General features: G+C 35.3%; 1 protein-coding gene across 4 annotated transcripts in view; it reads right to left on the bottom strand.

Annotated features, from left to right (window-relative positions):
• The window catches only part of RUNDC3B (RUN domain containing 3B), a gene marked incomplete at both ends in the record, with an annotated part of 134,585 nt that overhangs the window by 34,419 nt on the left and 79,566 nt on the right, over positions 1-20,600 (bottom strand). For 3 of the 4 annotated variants that reach the window (XM_080701633.1, XM_080701635.1, XM_080701636.1), the window contains 2 exons: positions 10,142-10,222; positions 14,828-14,917. In XM_080701633.1, coding sequence (XP_080557759.1) covers positions 10,142-10,222; positions 14,828-14,917 — 171 coding nt within the window. The remainder of the gene's footprint in view (positions 1-10,141; positions 10,223-14,827; positions 14,918-20,600) is intronic. The other variant, XM_080701634.1, reaches the window with a different exon arrangement.

Raw genomic sequence — 20,600 nt, 5'->3', positions numbered from 1 at the left:
CATATGAAACAAAACAGATATGAAGAGTAAAACACACATCAGAAGAGAAAAGCAAGTCACTTCTTATTATTTAAAAGAAACAATCCACTGGGCGTGGTGGTGCATGCTTGTAATCCCTGCACTTGGGAGGCAGAGACAGGAGGATCACGCAGGTTCAAAGCCAGCCGCGCTGGTTTAAAAAGAGACCCTGTTTCCAAATAAAAAAGTATAAAATAGAGGACTTCCGGGAAGATGGCGACCGAGAAAAGTGGGGCTTAAGAGTCCCGCTAACAACCAATCTCCATTACCACAAAACCAGCGCCTTTCATAGCCAGAAAACACCATCAACAGAAAAACAAAAAAACCACCAGGCTCCAGAGAGAAAGCGGACTGAGAACAGAGCTCAGGGCCACAGAGGAGACACACGCGCCCGAGGACGCGGCAGCAGCGCCATACTGCCGGCGGCAGCGGCGAACTCAGCGGACGGCTACAGCAAGCCGAGGTGAGCCGATGCGGAACAGCCAGGCGGGATCTTTCGGCGCAGACAGCATTTAAAGCTCCCAGTGGCTGAGCTCAGCACACGCTGCAGCGATTCAGAGTGGAAATCAAAACCAGAGAAGAAAAAATACGCCAGCCTCATGGCCGAGGGCGTGGCAGAGGCGCCATATTGCCACCGGCGGCGGCAGCAGCAGTGAATTCACCGAGTCCAGTACAGCTACATCTACGTACTCAAGAACAGTGAGTCAAATTGCGGGCCACAGAGGAGAAATCCCAGTATTGTGCCTCCTGGGACTTGACCCAGTGAGGGAGTGGTGGTGGCAGAGATATCACACCATAGGAGAGCGTGCAACCTGGCACCCCCCATAGTTTAAAGCAGCCTCTATCGACTCCCTGGGTCGGAGACTCTGTGATACAACCCAGTAAAGGAGTAGTAGGGTCTGAGATAATACAGACTCGAGATCCAGAGCACCTTAAGTGAAGCCATAGTGACCCAAGGGAAGAACCCAGAGAAGGCACAAACCTCCGAAATCATGGGAAAGAGGAATAACACTGAAGTAATGAATGTGCACAACCCCACAACATCAGAACCTGATAAAACAGAAAATCAGAGATTTCTAGAAGATCAAATCAGGAAAATAACTGTAGAAATAATAGAGGTGCTTCGAAAAGAACTCAGAGAGAGCCAAAAAGAGATAAAGGATGCAATTAATGAAGTAAAGGCCTCAATTCAAAGCACAAACAACCGATTAGACCACATGGAGAACAGAATCTCGCTCTTAGAAGATGAGCAATCCAAAAATGAATGCATAGTTTCTAATCTAGAAAAAGATATCCAACAGCAGGAATCTGACATTGAAGAAATATGGGCCCATCTTAAGAGAGCTAACCTAAGAATAATTGGAATAGAGGAGGGAAAAGAAAGTGATACCAAAGGGATCAACAATCTCTTCAAGGAAGTAATAGCAGAAAATTTTCCAAATATAGAGCAAGAGGTTGATACACAGATCCAGGAAACTTATAGAACTCCCTTTAGACAGGATCCGAGAAGAGGATCCCCACGCCATATAATTGTCAAAATGACCAATGTGGAAGCCAAGCAGAGAATCTTAAAGGCAACAAAAACAAAGGGCCAAGTGACATTCAGAGGCAAACCAATTAGAATCACTCCAGACTTCCCAAACCAAGTCATGAGAGCCAGAAGGGCTTGGAGTAACATATTCCAAACTCTGAAAGAAAACAACTTCCAGCCAAAAATTTCCTATCCAGCAAAACTTTCTATCAAATTAGATGGAGAAATAAGAAGCTTCCATGACAAACAGAAACTGAAGGAATTTATGTCTTCAAAACCAGCGCTAGAGAAAATACTCAAAGAGATTAACTACAAAGAAGAAATAGGTAACACTCACCAGAACCAGAGAAACAAGAGTTTCCATCCAACAGACAACTAAGATTGGTTATCTGTGGAGATTCATTATTTATGTTAGTCTTTTACCTATCTCTAAATTGTATTGTTTGCCTTTATTGTTGTTAATTTTTAGGATTTCTAGTTGGAATATTAATATACCTTCAGATATAGCATTTGGAAATATTTTATCCAATTCTATTAGTAACTTTTAACTCTGTTTACATTGTCTTTGGATATACAATATTTTCTTTTATTTTTTAGGGAGTTTGTATATTCTTCTGTTGCCTGTGCCATTGAAATCATATCCAAGAAATCACTGCCAATTTCAATGTTGTGAGGTTTTATGACCCAGATTTTCTCCTAAAAGTTTATAGTCTTAAGATTTATATTTAGGTCTTTTATCTAGTTTGAGTTAATACTTGTATGTGGGATTAGGTAAGGGTCCAATTTTATTCTTTTCCATGTAATTATTATTTTTCAACAATATTTAGTTAAAAGATTATTATTTCCACCACCAAATCTTCGTGGAAACCTTGTCAAAAATAACTTGACAATATAGGGAAGAAGTTAGCTCTAGGCTTGTATTTAACTCCAATGGTCTATATATCTGCCTTTAGAACAGTACTACACTGTTTCAATTATTGTAGCTTTATATGGTTTGAAATCAGAAAATATACATCTTCTATCTTTGTTTTTGCTTCGAGATTGTTTTGGGTATCTAGAGTCCATATTCCATATCAGGATAGATTTTTTTCTGAAAATAAATATATGATAGTTTCACCTAAAAAAAAGAAAAAAATATTCTCTGGTAAGAAAGAAAGCAAAAAGAAATATTGAAATGTTATCTTTAAGTCATCAAAAGCTTGGTATCAGACAAATGAAACTGTTATGTGAGATTATCATTTTTAATTTTGGATAAATTGCTATAATACTAGATGTCAACCACTAAGCCAAGCATGGGAGGGAGGGATGGGGAGAGAATGGGGTGGGGATCGGGTGGGGGCTGACTGGGCGATGTGTGCATGTATGTCTACAAAAGTTTGTATCCCACTATGATGTATGAATACAGTGCACCAATAAAATAAAATTAAAAAAAAAAAATAAAAAAAAAAAAAAAAAAAAAAAGTATAAAATAGGTCTGTCTGGGAGTGTAGCCCGGAGGTAGAAGGGCTTCCAGGAACCCCAGGACCAAAAGAAAAAAAAAAAAGAATGAAACAATCCAACAAGAAGATATAATGATAGTAAACATTTATGCCCCAACTAAGAGTACACCCATATTTGTAAAACAAAGTCTTTGGGACATCAGGTCTCAAACAGAACCAAATATAATAATATTGGGAAACTTCAACACCCCATTTGTACCACTAGATTGATCTTCCAGACAAAATATGAGAAAGGACTCTTCAGACCTAAAGAATACTATAAATCAAATGGACTTTACAGACATATACAGAATATTTCAACCATCACCAACTGAATACACATTATTCTTAGCTGCTTATGGAACCTTCTCCAAAAAAAATAAAGCAAGCACCAGCAAATTCAAACGATATAATTTCCTGCATGTTTTCAGATCACAAAAGAACTTAAGTAGAAATCAACAACAAGAAGACAAAAGAAATTACAAAAATGCATGGAGACTGAATGTTAATGAGGCCTGGATAAGAAGAGAAATAAGGGGGCCAGGAGCGGTGGCACATGCTTGTATTCCCATCATTTGGGAGGCTGAGAAAGGAGGATCATGATTTTTTTTGCAGATAGCTTCCTTAGCCAGGCCCTTTGCAACTCAGTGAGACCCTGTTTCAGAAATAAAAAAGACTAAAAAATAGGGCTAAGGGCATAGCTTGGAGGTACAATGCCCCTTGGCTACATCCCCAGTACCGCAAAAGAATAAGATGAAGAAGATGAAGAAGCCTAAGAAGAAACAGAAGAAGAAGAAACACAAGGAGGAGGAGGAGGAGGAGGAGGAGGAGGAGGAGGAGGAGGAGGAAGGAAGGAAATAAGGAAAAAATAAAAAAAATTCCTGGAGTTAAATGAAAATAGAAACATGATATATCAAAATCTATGGGACATTTTAAAAGCAGTGTTAAAACAAAAATTTATAACAGAGTCCACATAAGAAAAACAGAAAGTCACCAAATAACCTAATAACACACTTCAAGGACTTAGAAAAACAGGAAAGTCTAATCTCAAAGCCAGTAGAAGGCAAGAGATAATTGAAATCAGAGCAGAAACTAATAAATTAGAGAACAAGAAAATACAAAGAACCAACAAAACAAAAAGCTGGTTCTTTGAAAAGATGAAGATTGGCCAACTCTTAACCAAAAGAAAAAGAGAATCAATCCAAATTTTTTTTTTTTTTTGGTGGTATGGGGGTGGAACCCAGGAGCTTTCTACCTCCAGGCTATACTCCCAGACCTGTTTTATACTTTATTTGGAAACAGGGTCTCACTAAGTTGCTGAGAGCCTCACTAAGTGGCTGAGTCTGGCTTTGAACCCATGTGATCCTCCTGTCTCAGCCTCCCAAGCGCAGGGATTACAATCATGCGCCACCACGCCCGGCTCAATCCAAATGATTAAAATAAAAAATGAAAAGTGAGACCTCACTGAAGACATATTGGGGAAATTAAAAGGATCATTGAAACTATTTTGAAAATTTATATTCCAATTAACTGAAAAAAATGGAAGAAATTGATAGATTTCTAGACACATACTACCTACCAAAATTGAGCCAAGAGGACATACATAACCTATACTGACCAATAGAAAGCAAAGAAACAGAAACAACAACAACAAAAAACCTGCCATTAAAAAAAAAAAAGCCCAGGTCCTGATGGATTTCCAGTTGATTTATACAAAACTATTATAGAAGAACTGGACCCAGTATTTCACAAGTTATTATATGAAATAAAAAAGATGGAATTCTTCCAAACTCCTTCTATGAGGCCAGTATCACTTTAATACCCAAACTGAATAAAGATTCCTTAAAAAAAGAAAATTATAAGCCAGGTGTGGTGGCACATGCTTGTAATCCCAGTACTTCAAGGCTGAAACAGGAGGATTACAAGTTCACAGCCAGCATCAGGTACTTAGTGAGGCCCTCCATAACCTAGTAAAACCCTGTTTCAAAATAAAGAATAAAAAAAATAGGCGGGGGTGTATCTCAGAGGTACAATGCCCCTGGATTCAATGTCCATTTCTGAAAATAAATTACAGAGCAATCATTGATGAACATAATTGCAAAAATTCTAAAGAAAATACCAGTCATTTACATTCAAAACCACATCAAAAAAATTGTACACCATGACCAAGTTGATTTTATTCCAGGAAAGCAAGGCTGGTCCAACATATGCAAATCAATACATGTTATTGACTAAAAAAATAGAACTAAGGACAAAAATCATATAATCATCTCAATAGATGCTGAAAAAGCATTTGACAAAATCCAACAGCCATTCATGTTAAAAACACCACAGGAAATCAGAACAGAAAGAACATAACTCAACATTATTAAAATAATATACAATAAACCAAAGTAAAAATCATATTGAATTAAAAAAACTGTAGGAATTCCCTTTAAAATAAGTAACAAGACAAGAATGACCACAATCACTATTCCTTTTCAATATTGTACTCAAGACTCTTGCCAGAGCAATAAGACAAGAGAAGGATATCAAAGGAATTCACATAGGAAAAGAAGGGGGAATATGGCGACTGAAGAAAGCAGCACCTATCAGTCCTGCTGACACATAATCTCCATTGCCATAAAACAGCATTTTTACAAAAGAAAGAAAACACCATAACTAAGAGGTGGCAGTGAAAAACAAAAAAGTTAGAAGACTGATCGCAGAGCAGAAAAGAACCCCACCTGCCTCTAACAGCTGTGGCTATGGGCACTGCAGCGGCACCATCTTGCCTCACAGCACCCAAATCCCAGAGACTCACAAGAAAACAACCAACAACTTGTAACAAAGTAAAGGTCTGCTACTCATTGGAATTGTAATCCATCAGTTCCAACTGTGCAAACACTGGCTACAATTTGCAGCAGAAGAATGGATATCCATTAACAGATGAAAAGATTACAAAACTATGGGATATGTATACAATGGAATTTTACTCAGCCATAAAGAAGAACAAAATTACGTTATTTCCAGGGAAATGGATGGAACTGGAGAACATTATGCTAAGTGAGATTAGTCAGTAACAAAAAATAAGGAATCAGATGCTCTCCTTAATATTCAGAAGCTAGAGAGAAAATGAGTCATAGGAGGAACTCTAGACAAAGAAGGAGATACTATAGATGAGCAAATAAGGTGACCTAACTGAGGGTGATGGAAGAGAAGAAGGAAATGCCCTAATGTACATGATGTATATTACCAAACATACCAAAGTCATTCTCTAAGCTAAACATGACAAAGTGGGGTGGGGAGAATGGGGTGGGAACTGGGTAAAGGCTAATTGAGTGATGTGTGCATGATTGCCTCTACCATTTTGTACTCCATTAAGATGTACAAATACAATGCACCAGTAAAAAATTTAAAAACAAATAAGAAAAAGAGAACTCAAATTATCTTTATTTGTAGATGACATGATCCTAAATCTAGAAGACACACACAAAAAATCAACAAAAAAACCCTACTAGAGCTGATTAACAAATTCAGCAAAGTAGTGAGATACAAAATCAACTTAAAAAAAGCAATAGCTCTTATATAAGCCAACCATGAATCCATTGAGAAAGAAATCCAGAAAACATTTCCATTCACAATAACCTCAAAATCAATAAAACACCTAGGAATAAACCTAACCAAGGAGGTAAAAGACTTCTACAATGAAAATTATAACACACCAAAGAAATAAATTGAAGATCTTAGAAGACAGAAAGACCTCCCTTGCTCTTGGATAGGCAAAGTAAATATTATCAAAATGGCCATTCTACCAAAAGTGATCTACAGAGTCAATGCAATCCTATTAAAATATTAATGTCATTTTCACAGACCTAGAAATATCAGTCATCAATTTCATATGGAGAAACCAAAGACTGAAAATAGTCAAAGCAATTCTCAGCAACAATAACAAAACCTATGAAGGAGTCATCACAGAGTTATGGTAATAAAGACAGCATGGTATTGGCACAAAAACTGACACATAGACCAATGGAACAAAATAGAAGATATAGAAACAAATCCACATACTTATAGACAATTGATTTTCAAAAAAGGTGCCAGACACATATGTTTAACCAAAGACAAATTTTTCAACAAATGGTGTTGGGAAAACTGGTTATCCAGTTGTATAAAAATGAAACTAATTCCTAACTGTACCCTGCAGTGAAGTCAACTCAAGATGTACCAAAGACCTGGAAGTTAGATCAGAGACTGTGAAGCTACTAGAAGAGGGTATAGGTTCAACACTCCAATATATAGGCTCAGGTAGAAACTTTCTCAACAGGAAATTAAAACAAGAATTAAAAAGTGGTATGACATTAAACTAAAAAGTTTCTGGACATCAAAGGAAATCATCAAGAGTTGAAAGAAAAAGTCTACAGAAAGAGAGAAGATCTTTGTCAGCTATCCCTTTGATAGAGGGTCAATATCTAGAATATACAAAGAACTGAAAAGAATTTACACTAAAAAAAACCCAACCAAGAAATGGAAAATTGAATTGAATAGACACTTCACAAAAGAAGAGATACAAATGACCAATAAAACCCGGGCATGGTGGTGCATGCTTGTAATCCCTGAGCTTGGGAGGCTGAGACAGGAGGATCGCACAGGTTCGAAGCCAGCCTCAGCTACTTAGTGAGGCTCTAAGCAACTTAGTGAGACCCTGTTTCCAAATAAAATTGAAAACAGGTCCGGGAATATAGCCCGGAGGTAGAAAGCCTCTGGGTTCCACACCCAGTAACACACACACACACACACACAAAAAAAAAAACCCACAAATGGCCAATAAATACATTAAAAATGTTCAATATCATTAGCAATCAGAGAAATGCAAATCAAAACTACATTGAGATTTCATCTAACCCCAATCAGAATGACAATCATCAAAATGTCAAATAACAATAAATGTTGGTGAGGATCTGGGAAATACACTTTTGGTGGGATTGCAAATTAGTTCAGCTGCTATGGATATCAGTGTGGAGATTCTTTAGAAAACTCTGAGTGGACACACCATATGATCTGGCTATATCGTTCTTGGGTATCTTTCCAAAATGCTGAAATCAGAGAACTAGGTAACAATTCACAATAGCCAAATTATGGAACCAACCTAGTGTCCATCAACAGATAAATACATTACAAAATAATGGGAAATATACACAATAGAATTTTATTCAGCAATAAAGAACAAAATTATGTCATTTGCAAAAAAATGGAAGGACTTAGAGAACATTAACATAAACATGAGATTAGCCATAGAAAGTGAAGGGTCATGTTTTCTCTAATACACATAAGCTAGGGAGAAATTGGGATACCAGAGAGATTCCAGCTAATGGAGGAGAAACCTCAGTTGAACAAAGGAGGTGGTCTAAAGGAAGGGGAGAGGGAATACTGAGGTTTATTAATAGAAATACTACCATCAACTATGTGTGCATATGTGACTATACCAATGGCAATCTTAGTATTCTGTATTGGGAAGGGAGAAAATGGGAAGGCGGTGTGGGCCCACTAAGTGCTGTGCACATGTATGTCACTGTCACATTATGATGTGAGACTATAATGCATCAATGAAAACATATCAAAAGCCAGGTGTGGTGGCGCACGTTTGTAATCCCCGCGCTTGGGAGGCTGAGACAGGAGGATGGTGCAGATTTAAAGCCAGCCATGCCGGCTTTAAGAGACCCTGTTACAAAAAAAAAAGGTCTGGGAGTGTAGCCCAGAAGTAGAAGGGTTTCCAGGAACCCCAGTACCACAAAAAAAAAAAAATATATATATATATATATATATATATATATATATATATATATATATATGACACTTTAAAAAAACCTAATCAAGAAATGGAAAATTGAATTGAATAGACACTTCACAAAAGAAGAGATACATATATATCATATATAATATATATATATAAAAGTCCACAGATTTCATTTGATACTTTTCAATGCTGTAAAGATTGTGGAGAATCTGTAACTCTTACACAATACTAGTAGTAAGATCAGTTGATAAAACTGTTTAATAAGCATGTATTTAAGCGTCATCAAATTTTTCATTGAATGTGTATTTTATTTTTTACTTACTTATTTATTTTTTTTTTGCAGTGCTGGAGATGTAACCTGGGGCATCCTACCTCTGAGTGAAACTCCCAGCCCTATTTTTTATTCTTTATTTTGAAACAGATGACCATTAAACAGGTCTCACTGAGATGCAAAGGGCATCACTAAGTAGCTGTCCACAAAACGCGATCCTCCTGTCTCAGCCTTCTGAATGCTGAGATTACAAGCATGTGCCACCATGCCTGGCTTTTCTTATTTATTTATTTATTTATTTATTTATTTATTTATTTATTTATTTATTTTTAGTACTAGGAATTGAACCCAGGGGCCTTCTACTTCTAAGCTATACCCCCAGCCCTATTTTTTTATTCTTTATTTTTTTAAACAAGGTCTCACTAAATTGTAGAGGGCCTCACTAAATAGCTGAGGCTGGCCACAAACCTGAAATCCTCCTGTCTCAACCTCCCAAGTACTGGGATTAAAAACCTGTGTACCACAACACCTAGCTTGTATTTTTCTTTTTAATGCAGGTAAAACTGAAAACAATATAAATTATATTATAGTTTTGAAATCAAGTATTTCAGAGAAATTACAACTACTGCTGTTCTGTAATGACTAGAGCATTATAAATAAATGATTTTGTATATTAAAATATACACCAGGATTGTAAATACTAAAATGCAAGTAGATTTTGTACCCTTTAATAATTTCTGATACTGCCCGGCATGGTGGCTCACACTTGTAATCCCAGCGCTTGGGAGGCTGAGACAGGAGGATTTCACAGGTTCAAATCCAGCCTCAGCTACTTAGTGAGGCTCTCAACAATTTAGTGAAACCCTGTTTCTAATAAAGTATATAAAAAAAATAGGTCTGGGAGTGTAGCCCAGAGGTAGAAAGCCCGTGGGTTCCATCCCCAATATTATAAAAAATAATTACTTATGATACTGAAACAAATGTTTTGTACAAAGTAGTTCAAATTAGATGACCATCTTAATTATGAATTATATAATTTCAATAACACATTCCAAAATAGTAAATACCTTTGTATGAACTTCATATATGGTGTATAGTCTATTACAGCAGGAATGCTGCCATCCAATCCCTGTCCCTTTAGGCAGAAGCTAAAATAAGAGACAATAAACATTCCAGATTAATATATAAATATTAAATAAAATTAAGTGTTATAAATAGTCACTTGCTAGAGACATTCTTTCACTAAATTTGCTTTCACTAAATTCATCAAATAAACAGAACCAAAGGCAAAATTAACATGATTATCTCAATAAACATTGAAAAACCATTTGACAAAATTCAAAAGTCATTTATGCTAAAAGCAATGCAGAGAATCAGAATAGAAGGAACATACCTCTACATCATAAAGGTAATATACAATAGACCCACAGCCAACATCATATTAAATGGGGAAAAATTGTGAGAATTCCCTCTAAAAATAGGAACAAGCCAAGGATGCCCATTATCATCACTTCTTTTCAATATAATACTTGAGATGCTAGCCAGAGCAACAGGGGAAGAAAAGGAAATCAAAGGAGTACAAATAGGAAAAGAAGAAATAAAACTATCGCTATCTGCAGATGACATGATACACTAAGACGACCCAACAAATTCAACCAAAGGGGATATAGAACTGATCAACAAATTCAGCAAAGTACCCAGATATAAAATGAATCTTAAAAAATCGGAAGCTTTGCTGGGCGTGGTGGCGCATGCTTGTAATCCCCGCGCTTGGGAAGTGGAGACAGGAGGATCATGCAGGTTCGAAGTCAGCCTTGCTGGCTTAAGAGACCCTGATTCCAAATAAAAATAATATAAAAAAATAGGTCTGTAGCCTGGAAGCAGAAGGGTTCCATCCCCAGTATCTCTCTCTCTCTCTCTCTCTCTCTCACACACACACACACACACACACACACACACACACAAAAAAAATCAGAAGCTTTCCTATATACCAACTATAACTCCACTGAAAAATAAAATCCAGAAAACACTTCTACTCGGGATTTCCCACAGAAAAATAAAATACTTAGGAATAAATCTAACCAAGGAGGTAAAAGACATCTACAAAAAATAATAAAACATGGATAAAGAAATGGAAGAACACCTTAGAAGATGAAAAGATTTTCCATGTTCTTAGATAGGCAGAATAAATATCATCAAAATGGCCACACTTCCAAAAGTGATGTATAGATTCAATGTAATACCCATTCAATTACCAGTCATACCTCATAGACATAGAAAAATCAGTCCTTAAATTCATTTGGAACAACAAAAAACCCAGAATACCCAAAGTAGTTCTCAGCAATATAAATCATGCAGGAGGTATCAAAATACTTGACTTCAAACTATACTACAAAGACACTGTAATAAGAACAGCATAGTACTGGCACAAAAACAGATACATGGAGCAGAATAGAAGACTCAGAAACAAGTCCGCACACTTGCAACCAATTGATTTTTGACAAAGAGGACATAATCATACACTGGAAAAAAGGTAGCCACTTCAACAAATGGTGTTGGCAAAACTGGTTAACCACATGCAGAAAAATGGAAATAAACCCCACTTTCTCACTCTGCATAAGAGTCAATTCAGGAGGGATAAAAAACTTGGAAATCAGACCAGATACCTTGAGGCTCCTTAAAGAGGGCATAGGCCCAACACTTCAACACACAGGTACAGGTAAAAACTTTCTCAACAATACCCAATGGCACAAGAAACTAAAAATCAGATCAATACATGGGATTGCATTAAACTGAGGAGCTTCTGTAAAGCAAAGGAAACTATCAAGAACCTCAAAAGAGAGTCAACAAAGTGGTAGAAGATTTTTGCCAACTATTTCTCTGATAGAAAACTAATGTCTAGAATATACAGAAAACTCAAGAAACTCAGCATATAAAAAATAAATAACCCAATCAAAAAATGGGCAAGTGAACTAAATAGACACTTTACAAAAGAAGAAATTCAAATGGCCAATAAATGTATGAGAAACCGCTCAATATCATTAGCAATCAGAGATGTGAATCAAAACTACCTGAGATTTTACCTAACTCTAACTAAAATGGCAATCATTCAAAACACAACAACAAATGCTGGCGAGGATGTGAAGAAGTAGGAACTCTAATACACTGTTAGTGGGATTGCAAATTAATGCAACCACTTGGCAGAACAGTATGGAGGATCCTCAGAAGAATGGAAACAAACCTACCATATGATCTACCAACACTACTTCTATGTATCTACCCAAAAGAATGGAAAACAAACTACTAATCTAAGGCATGGGTTATATCTATGTTCATAGCCCCACAATTCACAATTGCCCAACTATGGAACCAGCCAAGATGTCCATCAACAGATGAATGGATTACAAAACATTGGAATATGTACACAATGGAATTTTACTCAGCCACAAAGAAGAACAAAATTACATCATTTTCAGAGAAATGGATGGTACTAGATAATATTATGCTAAGTGAGATTGGTCAGTCACAAAAAGTAAAAAATTCAGATGCTTTCCCTAATATGTGGGAGGTAGGAGAAAAAGGGTCACAGGAGAAACTCAAAATGAGGAAGAAGAAACTATAGATGAGCAAATAAGAAGGCCTAATGGTGGTGATGGTAGAGGGGAAGAAGGAAATTCCCTAATGTACATGATGTACATTTCTAAACATATCAAAGTCAATTACTAAGCCAAATACTAGAAAGAGGAAAAGGGAGGCAATGGGGGAATTACAGAAGGGCTAAATGAGTGATATGTGTATGTATGCCTCTACCATCTTGTACTCCATTAAGATGTAAGGCTACAATGTACCAATTAAAACATTAATAAACAAATTTACTTGTTACAACAAGTACCTCAATGATACTCTGCCTTTAATACCAATGTGAAAGTATTATGTAAGTTAATACACTGTTACATAAAAAGTTTATCAAGAAATTTTTACTACGAAATTTGATCAAGCTTCTCTCTTTACTTGACAGCAACTTGGTCTTTACCAGACTTTCAAGATGTCACTATAAAACTTCAAATGAAGATTTATTTTTCATATATAGATATAAATTCTTGGGTAGCATGCTATATCCCCTATTAAGTGCTGATTGACTAAAACCCAAAATTTTTAAGCTCTCTGAATAGATGTAAAAGGCTGGATCTTAGCCCTACAAAGGATGCTTAAAATTCTAATCTCCAGTCAATCCTTTTTGAAATCATCGAAACAAGGAAAAGGTTAAATGACTTGTCCAAAGTCATACTATGAGCTTCTTAGAGTCAATGAAAGGAATTTAGATCTCTTAGTTCCTTAATCCAGTAACATTTATATTTATATTATGGTACACACTAAAAGAACAAAAATGTGTTTGGTTTTATGATTATTATTGTTAAAATACATCTTTTAGAAAAATGAACATTGGAATACATGTAAGATGTAGGTTGATCTGTCAAAGGAAAAGAAAATCATCTGTGAATTCCTAGTTTTTTTTTTTTTAATTTTGCCTGATAAAATACTTGCCCCAACACACACACACACACACACACACACACACACACACACACACACACACACACTTTTCCAGATATGCATAAGGACAGAATTAAAGTGGCCATACCTTACACCTTACATGGTGTTTTCTTTATTTACAGAAACATTTCTAATATATTTTAAGACATTTGCATTCACTTGTTTATACATTTGTCAATAGGTTATAGTAAACCAATAGTTAACATTCTTATCCTTGGTATTTTGTTTTGTTTACCAAAAGTAATGAGGAAATAAAACCAAGACTATATATCATTTAGACTAAGCCAGTGACATGCTATATAAAAAGTCAACATCTTTAGGTAGTTCAAAAAGACAACCTTCAACCTCCATTTATCATGTTCATCTTAAAAAATTAAATAAATTAGTACTAGTTTATTAAAGCACAGAGGAAAGTCAGACTTAATGACATATTTTGAAAAGGAAGTGATTTACTAGAAAAATATTTCAATGGAAATGGCAGAATTATCTTAATTCAAGGCCTAGAAGTCATTGAAATCTTAATAAGTCTTTAATTTTCAAATGTCTTCTATGTATTTTAGAAATATAATGCTTCCTTCAGTCTTGTCTTTAAATTTGCTTATATTCAAACTTGTTACTTTTAATATAACATAAAATCTGGGATCAATTAAAGAAGTTAAAAAAGATGCTTCCTTATATATAGAAGTGCAGTGACCATTTCTAGCACTTAATCTTGGTCTTGAACCATTTCATCTTGTTGATGATAAACACAAACACTGTCTTACTTAGTATTCTAGATATAGAACATAAGAAATGGAAGAACTAAGATACCCTGCCAGAATCTTCATATCAACACATGAGAAAACGAGACTCTTTCTTCCTTTGAATCTATTTTTAGTCTATTTCTTTTTATTTTAAAATAGTAACTAAAACCACTAAAAGATAAAATCCAAAACCTTCTTTCAACTACTTAAGGGGATATTATCTAAATTTTCCTTTACCAAAGCTAGAAAGTAAGCCTGTCAGTTCCTTAAGTTTGAGAATGTCTCTTTTCTATGAGCCAACTCATATAGAAAACAAGGTCATTTGACAGAGAACAACATGAATAACATCTAAATATCCAACTGTGTGCTTTAAAAAACTGAAAGGGAAAAATCATAAGTAGGAATTATTATGAGGCAGAATAATTGAAAAACTGAATTCATCGAAACATTAAGTACCTGAAATCAATCGCATTGAGTCCAAGCAGCATGCCAGCAAGCATGTTTGCTTCCTCACCCAAGACAATAGCCCCATCTTCATAAAATCTCCTAAAAATGAAATGGGTCAATATATAAACATTAAAGATAGGTGAAAACTTATTAGCTCCAATAACTAAGAGCTCAATTTACTTAATTTATATTTAAAATTTTGTTCCCTAAAATCTTGAAGGTATTTAGAGCAATGACAACTACCCTCCCATTATTCTAACTTAATACTGCAATACTAATAGAATAGATGGACCACTAAGGTGATTGAAATATAAAAAACTATTCATATCTTTGACAAAAGTGTGAATATGAATCTGTTTTTGCTTATTCCTGTAAAGTCTCTTGTTTTTGTTAACATTAGCTTTAAAAAGCCTTTTTTTTTGTGGTACTGGGGATAAAACCCAGGGGCATTCTACCTTTGGGCTACACACCCAGCCCTATATTTTTATTCTTTATTTGAAACAGGGTCTCACTGAGTTGCAAAGAGCCTCACTAAGTAGCTCGAACTGTGATCTTCCTGTCTCAGCCTCCCAAATGCTGGGATTACAAGCATGCTTTGGACAAAATAAAAATAATAGGGCCTAACAAATTTTTCTAAAAAAGAACCAAAAAATTCTCAAATTTTCTTCTTTTAAAATAGTACTAAATTAGTTTATGTTCAGTAACCAGAGATTGTTATACTGTCATATCTATTTTTATTACCCATAGCAGTGAATATTATGCTATAAAACTCTACTAAATATTGTAGTAAAAATGTCTTGCTGTTTTCAATATTCATGAAATTTATAAAGGCTGTAAAATTTTTAATATACTAATAATCCCATCATCAAACTTGAATAGTTGTTCACAGTTTGCTAATTAATGTTCTAAACATATCACTTGATACCTGGGAGTATAAACCATGAAGTACATGAGAAGTAATTGTCATTACATTAGTTTCAAATTTATCAGGAAGAAAAGGAAAAAGGCTAAAACAATTTGCACAAGCTCAAATGAAGGGGTTGCTGGAGAAGGCAACTCAATTCTTCTTACTTTTAAGTTCTATGTGTTTCCTATTAAGCCATACTACGAGTGAAGCCAAAATATTTAAAAGATAACCTATGCTATGCTTCACATGGAATTTTAAATGAGTAAAATGTATGATGAGGAAAATAATAAAAGTATTTACCCTTTAATACGTTGCAAACCAGTATTGTAGGGAAGCTATCCTGGAATACATTTTTCTGTTTCTTTGGACATATTATGAATTTACTTTTAACAATTTATATGAAAAGGGAAAAACTAAAACTTCTAGCTTTGTTAGTAAAATAAATGGAAGGATCTCTAGGACATTCAATTAAAGTGTTCTACAAGAGAAAAGAAAACATTTAGATAAATACATGTATCTGATAATTTGTCTCCATCCCAATGGCTAAATTATCATTTGATGGACTGTATTATAGACTCCTGGAAGAAACATGCTTCCAGTGATTCTAGACCACATTCTAGAGACATATTTAGAAAAAAATTTTTTTTAATTTAAATTTTTGGTGATACTGGGGTTCCTGGAAGCCCTTCTACCTCCGGGCTACACTCCCAGACGTATTTTATATTTTTATTTGGAAACAGGGTCTCTTAAGCCAGCACGTCTGGCTTCAAATCTGCGCAATCCTCCTGTCTCCGCCTCCCAAGTGTGGGGATTACAAGTGTGCGCCACCATGCCTGACAAAATTTGTTTTCTTTTTCTTTTTTTAATTTATTTTTTATAAGTGGAACATATTGAGAGTGGTGTACATTTATATTGTGCTTCATGCTGTTCCCCCTCCTTTTCCCTCCCTCCCAATAGAGAGTGTCCAGGTTAATCATGTTGTATTTATGATATTATGCATATTCATATGTAGCTCCTCCATTGAACAACCTCAGCTTTCTTCCTCTCCTATCCTTCCGTTCAAGCTTTGCTGAGATTACCCCTCCATTATCTGGAATCCCTCTGGTATTACCACTACTCCCTAGCTTGGGCACATTAGAGAAAACATATGTCCCTTCTCTTTCTGTTCTTGACTAATCTCACTTAAAATAATGTTCTCTAGTTCCTTCCATCTTCTTGCAAGTGCTATTATTTTATTTTTCTTTATAGCTGAATAGAATTCCATTGTGTGTATTTCCCATAAATTTGCAATCCACTCATCTGTTGATGGAGATCTAGGTTGGTTCCATAGTTTGGCTATTACAAACTGAGCTGCTATGAACATGGGCATGTATATGTTAACGTAGTTCTCTGATTTCAATTCCTTTGAAAAGATACCCAGGAGTGGTATAGCCGGAACATATGCTGGGTCTATTCCCAGTTTTCTTTTTTTTTTTTTAAATAAATTTTTATTTGGTGCATTGTAGTCATACATCTCAATGGGATAAAAAAAACTTGTGGAGATATACATGCACAAATCACCCAATCAGCCCCTACCCAATCTCTAACCCCTTCCCTCCCCCTCCCACCTACCCATGCTTGGCTTCCTGACTGACTTTGATATGTTTAAGTTCATCATGTACTTTAAAGAATTTCCCTTATCCTCCCTCTTATCCCCTCAGATATGTCACCTTTATTGCTCATCTATAGGGTCCCTTCTTCATCTAGAGTTCCTCCTGTTACCCATTTCTCCCTAATATTTTGGACTAGCTTTCAGGTTTTCAGTAAGTGGGAATAAGTGTGGAGAAATAGAGGCTCTAATACACTGTTGGTGGGATTGCAAGTTGGTGCAACCACTTTGGAGAACAGTATAGAAGATCCTCAGAAGAAGGAAAACAAACTTATAATATGACCCAGCAATACCACCTCTGGGTATCTACCAAAAGAATGAAAACCAAAATACCAAACTAATGCTTAAACAACCATGTTTGTAGCTGTACAGTTCATCATTGCCAAACTTTGGAACCAGCCAAGATGTCCTTCAACGTATGAGTGGATTTAAAAAATATGGGATATGTACACAATGGAATTTTGCCCAGCCATAAGGGAGAACAAAATTATGGCATTTACAGTGAAATGTCACAAAAAATAAGAAATCAGGAGCCGGGCGTGGTGGCGCACGCTTGTAATCCCCGCGCTTGGGAGGCAGAGACAGGAGGATCGCGCAGGTTCGAAGCTAGCCGCGCGCGCTGGCTTAGGAGACCGTTTCCAAATAAAAATAGGTCTGGGAGTGTAGCCCGGAGATAGAAGGGCTTCCAGGAACCCCAGTACCACCAAAAAAAAAAAAAAAAAAAAAAAAAGAAATCAGATGCTCTTCTATTCCCAGTTTTCTAAAGAATCTCCATAATGATCTCCATAGTGGCTGAACTACTTTGCACTCCCACCAACAGTGTAAAAGAGTTCCTCTTTCCCCACATCCTCGCCAGCAATTGTTGCTGTTTGATTTCTTTGTTTGCCACTCTGATTGGGGTTAGATGGAATCTCAGCGTAGTTTTGATTTGCATTTCCCTGATGGCTAGTGATGTTGAACATCTTTTTATGTATCTATTTGCCATTTGTATCTCTTCTTTTGTGAAGTGTCTATTCAATTCAGTTGCCCATTTCTTGATTGGGTTGTTTGTTTTGCTAGTGTAGAGTCTTTTGAGCTCTTGAATTTGTTTTCTTTATACTTGGAATCACCCATTATTCCTGTGTTTCTTATATAAAACTCTACATTTTTAATTCCCATCTTGAGCTCACCACGGTTTAAAATTACATTTTGATAATCTGATCAAATCTACTGTTGCTTGCTTCCTAATATCAATATTGTATTAAGAATTGTTGAAAATATCAAAACAAAACATTAACTGGTTTCAGAGGCTTTTTTTAAGTCCAAATGTTTGTTATATTTGTGTGTATATAATTTTTAATTAGATTTTAATTAGATTTGAATTTTTATTAGATTTTAATTAGATTTGAAGAGGTTTTAGTTTTACTCATTAACAATGTGTCAATTTTACGCTAATGATTTTTAAATAATAACTGAAATGCCTACTATATATGAAATGAATAATTCCACTCAAAAGCATAACTAAAGTGCAACACTGCATAGGCCTAATTTAATATAGTGGCAATACAGGGGAGGTAAGGACAAAAATAAAAAGGGCTTATTGAAGACTGTCATATGCTGTTTTTTTTTTTGTTGTTGTTGTTGTTTTTAGTACTGGTTAGGGGAAAAGTAATTTTTCAGAAAATGTACTTCTAAGTTTCAAATAATATGTTTAAAAAAATTCAGTATCTGAAAGAATACTGAACTGAATAAAGAGGAAAAGTATTTTTGTACCACTTAATCAAGAACTTAATCATATATGTACTAAAGAGGTAGAAGCGTTTTCAAAAATTAATATTTTATTCTTTTTGTGTGTGTGTATTTGATACTGGGGATTGAGCCCCATGGCATTCTATCTCTGAGCTACACCCCCAGGCCTATTTTTTATTTTTTAAACAGGGTTTCACTAAGTTGCAGAGGGCCTCACTAGGTTGCTGAGTCTGGCTGCAAATCTGTTTCTCCTATCTTGGCCTCCCAAATCCTGGGATTACAGGCACATGCCAACACTATATTTTATTCTTTTAATCACAACACCATAATCAAAATTTTTAACTGAAAATTTGATTCTTGTTATCACTTTGAAAGACTTCAAAAGATAAAAATCTCAATCCTTTAATTCCATCTCATAGAATAAATGAAATATTAATAACCTTTGCTTATATAACTAGGTTATGCAATAAGCCAAGAGTAAAGCCTGAAGTGACTAATTCAATAACAATGTATACACTAAAGAATGCTTTTTCTTGTTAAAAATATTTTTTGTTCTAAATTTTTTTTTCTTTTTTTTTTTGCGGTACTGGGGTTCCTGGAAGCTCTTCTATCTCCGGGCTACACTCCCAGACCTATTTTATATTTTTTTTTATTTGGAAACAGGGTCTCTTAAGCCAGCAAGGCTGGCTCCAAACCAGCGTGATCCTCCTGTCTCCGCCTCCCAAGCGCGGGGATTACAAGCGTGCGCCACCACGCCCGGCTGAAGAAAATATTTTTTTGAGAAGAATCTAACCAAAACAGTATACTAAATTCCAAGAACATTTTATAAATATTGAAAGTACCAAGGTAAAATATATATTTAACTTCCAAATACTTATTTCTAGACACATATTTTATTGGACTATACCATCAAGTACAGTTTTGTATTTAATAAGCAAAAAATTTACAACCAACCATTTGCTATTAATGTGATCTTGGGAAAAAACCTCTAGTTTTTACTAGGTATACCTTTTCCAATTGTTTTAATGTTGGATAGACATACAGTAGTGACTAGAAAAGTATTTAAAGTAAAGCCTTTATGTGACCATATACTTTTTGTCTTACATATAATTTAACTCTAACTGAAACATATTCCTACAATGTCATAAATTAGTGTTCATTCTGTAAGACTATTTTTAAGATCTTTCATGTAGTTCAGTAACAAATGTCCTTTGGATGGGATCCAAGATGAATAATCCATATAGATTTTGTTAATACTGGACAGTATCATGCTTCAAATTTTTCTTTTTTGAGAGGCAGAAGTTATTTTTACACCCCCCCTCATTTTTACACTTTGAAAGAACAATATTAAAACAAAAGAGCTCATCTTATGTCAAAGAAACACTATTCTCAATATTCTTGTCCTCTTTCCTAAATTAATCTGTAAACATGAAACTATAATGGAGGAATACAGAAAATTCTTATGACATGCAAAAAGATTATAGCATTATAAATAAATA

This window comes from Muscardinus avellanarius (assembly GCF_963383645.1).
Source record: "Muscardinus avellanarius genome assembly, chromosome: 9".
NCBI classification, from domain to species: Eukaryota; Metazoa; Chordata; class Mammalia; order Rodentia; family Gliridae; genus Muscardinus; species Muscardinus avellanarius.
The sequence above is the reverse complement of the archived record's forward strand: the minus strand, read 5'-3'. Positions and strand labels throughout refer to the sequence as shown.